The 4736-nt window shown below is 35.2% G+C and overlaps 1 protein-coding gene across 1 annotated transcript in view; it reads left to right on the top strand.

The window, feature by feature from the left end:
• The first annotated feature begins 1028 nt into the window (after positions 1 to 1028).
• Positions 1029 to 4736, top strand: part of LOC101641735 (transmembrane serine protease 11A) — a 61563-nt gene continuing 57855 nt past the window's right edge. The window contains 1 exon segment of the mRNA XM_045284345.1: positions 1029 to 1113. Within this exon segment, the coding sequence (XP_045140280.1) occupies positions 1106 to 1113 (8 nt within the window). The 5' untranslated portion in view covers positions 1029 to 1105.

Below are 4736 nucleotides of genomic sequence, written 5' to 3' on the forward strand. Positions count from 1 at the left end.
CAACAGGTCGTATTCTAATGAATACCTATGTCATATATATATGGTAGATACATAGAAAGACATCTTCTGTGTGTACAGATGTATATGTATGCCTCTATACGTTGTTGTGTGCTCTTAGTCGACTTCTACTCATCCAAACCCCAAATCCCACTGCCATTTAGTCAATCCCAACTCATAGCAACCCTGTAGATGAGATTAGACTGCCCTGTGGGTTTCTGAGACTGAATCCTTCAGAGAGTAGAAAGTTTCACCGGTCTCCTCAGGAGTGGCTGGTGTCTTCAAATTACTGACCTTGATGTTAGCATTCCAACACTTAACCTACTACACCACCAAGACTCCTACCTTACAAAGATTTCTACTCTACAAAACACTGCCAAATCAAACCACGTTCACTGCCATCGAGTCAACGCTGACTCTTAGTGAACCCTCTGTGGGTTTCTGAGACTCGTAACTGCTTACTAGAGTAGGAAACCCAGTCTCTCTCCCATGGATTTAAACTGTCAGCCACACAGATCGCAGCCCAACACATAAACATTCCGCCCCCAGGGTCTACTAGGATTTTATGTATATAATACACTCTCAGTACTTTTAAAAATAAAAGCCATATTTTAATAAATTCAATATATAATCTGTGGAGATAGTCATTTTTGAAAAAAATTTAAAAGTATCTTGTTTTAGTTATTGTGAATCAGCATTTTAAGAATATTTTTACTAGAAAATGTAGGTAATGGCTTCTTTAAAAGAATATTTATTTCTATCAATAATCTTCTTTAAACTCTTAATCTTATTACATTCCTAAAGCTATTACTCATTTAAATTCCTGAAACTAATTAGTTCCTTAAAAAAATAAAAGTCAATACTGAAAAAAAGTACTTCTTTTTTTTGTTGTTGGGATTATGCTACCTTTTGGCTTTTGTTTGTCCCCCTTCAAGCTCTTCAATGGGTTGAGACTTCTCTGTCCAGACTTGTCAAACTAGTTTGTACTACTTGTCATCTGTTTCCTTATTTCATGCCATATAGTTGTCCAGAGATGCCATATAGTTGATTAGAAAGTTTAGTTCAGTGGGTACAGACCCACAAAATCATTTTCTTCCTCCGGTAGAGAATGTATCGGTAAGTTCAGTTTTGTTTTGTAATGGCTTCTTTGATATATTGACTGTCAGTGGCTAGATTCTTGATGTGTCTGGGGACATCTGACGAGGTGTCCTTAACAGAGTTGATCTGCATAGGCTCTTGTTAGATGTCTGAGGTTATTAGAGCAAACTGAATTAATAAACCTCCATTTAAAATTAAGGTTTTATATAAAAGTCATCGTGTCATATCCAGTAGTGGGAATATTAGAAGTTAATGAAAGACTGTGTTATATTCTGGTGGATTCTAATGTTTTTTCTTTAGTGTTTTGGGTGGTCGTGGTGGTAGTCCTTTGTATAATACAAACTTTCTTTCGGCCATCCTATATTTAGTTTCTATAGCACTTTCTGCTTGTTTGTTATACCTTATAGTCATGGGCTAATGCAGTTTGGGGCATCAGTAACTGAAGAGGCACCTATGATCATTTTAGACAATCCAGGAGTTGTTGGAAGAGGAAACAGGAGATTAAAAGTTACAAAACATAAGTACTTGCTGAAAGACTCCCTAGTAAATTGTGGGGGAAATGATTTCAAAGTTGTGTTTTTCTTCTTAAAATGGGATTTATCAAAAACAGATGAACTGAAAATTGGGGCATTTATTTTTGTACTTAAAAATCGTGGTTTTATGTGAAGAATATTTCACTATTGTTTAGATTTGTGTTATTTTCACATATTATTTGATAGTCAAGACAACCTTGTGAGTTCAGTAAAACTGATATCATTAGCCCCCTTTTTGAAGTGAGGAATTGAGGGGAAGAGAAACTAAGGAATTTGTCTGGGTCTACAGAGTGGTCAGATGGCAGAATCCGAGCTGTGATCCACAACCAATGAGAGGCCAGCTTGCCAACGTAACTACTATAACCTCTCTAGGTAGCAAATATGACAACCAGGAATTTTGGTGGTGGACTGTGGTATTGAAACTGCCTCAATATTGGTGAACCTGGGCTTTCTTCTCCACTCATAAAAGAAATGTTTATGTCAGTTCTTTAGTGTGAACCTGAACTATTTCTTTTGACACCCTCAAAAAGAATTGTTGCAATGTTTCACACATTCTTGGCCCGCCCTAAAATTCAATGAACAAATTAATGAAAAATTTAAAAATATCTAGCATTAATCTTCTACTAGTTAAAACTCATTACACTTGAAAATGCACATGGCTAAGATTTTGAAAAGAACTGATAAAGGAAATCATGATATTGAAAAGCAATGATTCCAACCTTTCATATATCACATTCTCAAAATTATTCTTCTCAAAATGTCAAGTCTCATAATTATAGACACTAAACCTCTCTTTTTCAAATAAACATATCTATATATATGGAAGTGTTTAAGTTTAAGAAATGTAAAATACAGAAGTAATATTGGGGTCAATGCTATTGTTTTGGATATTCATCATATCGCTTAATGAAGAGAACACAGAAGATTCAGGGGAAAAATATAAACAATGATGGTTTCTTTTAGCTAAATTTATGGAACATTAATCCAGAATTTGAAGAGTTTGCTGGTAGTGTTAGGTCACCCTAACAGACATGATTAATGATTGAGGCAAAGGAAATGTTTATAAATTATTATGACACCCTATGCCTCACTTACATTAATTCCACAATATATTCCACAGTCATTTTTAACATTATTGTGTCTTTATTATTCTTCCATAGCTTTTTGTTTCTGCTTAACAAAACTTCAATACCTTCGTAGTTTCACCATTTTCTTCTCTACATTTCAGAAGTGTTTCTAGCATTCTGCAATTGCTGTGAAACTCCATTTGCAATTTCTTTTGGCATTCATACTCTTTCTTTTTTATAATTTTAGTTTATCTTATCTATTTAGCATTTGGGTGATTATTCTCCCTATAGCAGATTAAATGACTTCTTCATCTAAGATTATTTACTGAAGTTCACTGAAACTGTTAACCTGATCTGGACTATCCATTTTCCTGTGGTTCATCATTTTCAGCATTGCTTATTGAATGTAAAAACTAGACTTTTCTGTTAAATTATCGTGCTTAGAAGCAAAAGGTAGTCTTTCAAGTCTTTTCAAACTTTTGCATTTTACATTTTATTTTCATTTTGGACTTGTTCCAATCAACTTATTGATTTTCAAGGAATTCTCAAATATATTCTAAGTGTATCACTGTTAAAATCAAATTAGCAAAATGATGTCTACTAGATAGTGAGCATAAAGCTTTGTATAAGTTATCAGTTAAATATCACTTTTTGGTTAATTTTCAACAAACCCATCATGTGCCATATACCGCATTAGATTATTAAAATCTCATCATAAGGCTATAATATAGGTGACCCGGTAGTGTAGTGGGTTAAGTATTGTGCTGCTAACCCTATGTTCCACAGACTTCATGTGGGAGAAAGATGAGACTTTGTGCTCCTGTAGAGATTTTTTTCAAAATCATTTTATTGGGAGCTAACACATCTACCCTATCATTCCATAGTTCAATCGCATCAAGCAGCATCGTACAATTGTTACCACAGTTTCAAAATATTCTCTTCCTTCTTGAATGTCTTCTTTCTTTAAAGAAGTCATTTCATTGGGGGCTCTTCCAGCTCTTATAACAATGCATACATCAATTGTATCAAGCACGCATGTACATATGTAGAACCTCTTGATGAAACCTTCTCTTTACCTACTTTCCCCACTGTAACCCAGGAACCATTATTCTACTTGTTGTCCCTATAGGTGCATCAATTCTGAATTTCATATACCAAAACCCAGAAAACCGTAAAATGAAAATTCAAGGTGGCTACCCCAATGACAAAACACATCAGAGATAAACCCCAATATGAGAAGAAGAAAAAAACCCAGAAAATGTTAAAAACCAGATCAAGCTCAATGTGTATCAGAGAGGTGGATCAGGTGACAAGGTTTTAATAGTTCAAGTCAGATTTATCATTTTGATCTTCTAATCAGCTCTCCAATGCACACTGTTTGGGAGCCAGTTTATTCCCATCCCTCCATTATGGTTAGAGGGAAATCACCATAGGTTTGTTTCCTATGTAGCTCTCACAAATGTATTTTGGGCTTCCACTGTCATCCATAGTCTTCTGCAAACCAGAATCTCACAATTTAGGTTCTGATATTATTCCCTCCTTAGGCTTCAGATTGTATGCGTTACAATTTTTGGATCACTGATGTTGGTGTGCTTCTTCCATGTGGACCTAGTTGACATCTCACTTAGATGGCTGGGTTTTCTGGCAACAAGTCTTTAAGACCCCAGATAACATTCTATCTGATAGCTGGGTACCATCTAATATCTTCACCACACTATTCAACAGCACCCATATTTGTACCTTCCTGAGGGTATAAATCAGGGCTATGATGTAAGAACTAATTATTCTTATGTAGAAATGTATAGCTTCAGAAACCCAAAGGGTAAGTTCTACTCTGTACTATAGAATCATTGTAAGTTGTAATCGACTTGATGGCAGCGATGGGAAAATTGTAAGAATGCAGAAAGCATCAAAAGATGATGGAAGGAATATACAGAGGCACTGTAAAATTTTAGTAAAGTTCACTCCACAGCTCGTACAGCAGCCAGAAATTCAAACAGGATTCACAAAAGGACATAAAATAAGCTAATGGCAGGTGGAA

This window comes from Echinops telfairi, unplaced genomic scaffold (assembly GCF_000313985.2).
Source record: "Echinops telfairi isolate 266 unplaced genomic scaffold, ASM31398v2 ScPeMD7_7468;HRSCAF=8506_0, whole genome shotgun sequence".
Taxonomy (NCBI): Eukaryota; Metazoa; Chordata; class Mammalia; order Afrosoricida; family Tenrecidae; genus Echinops; species Echinops telfairi.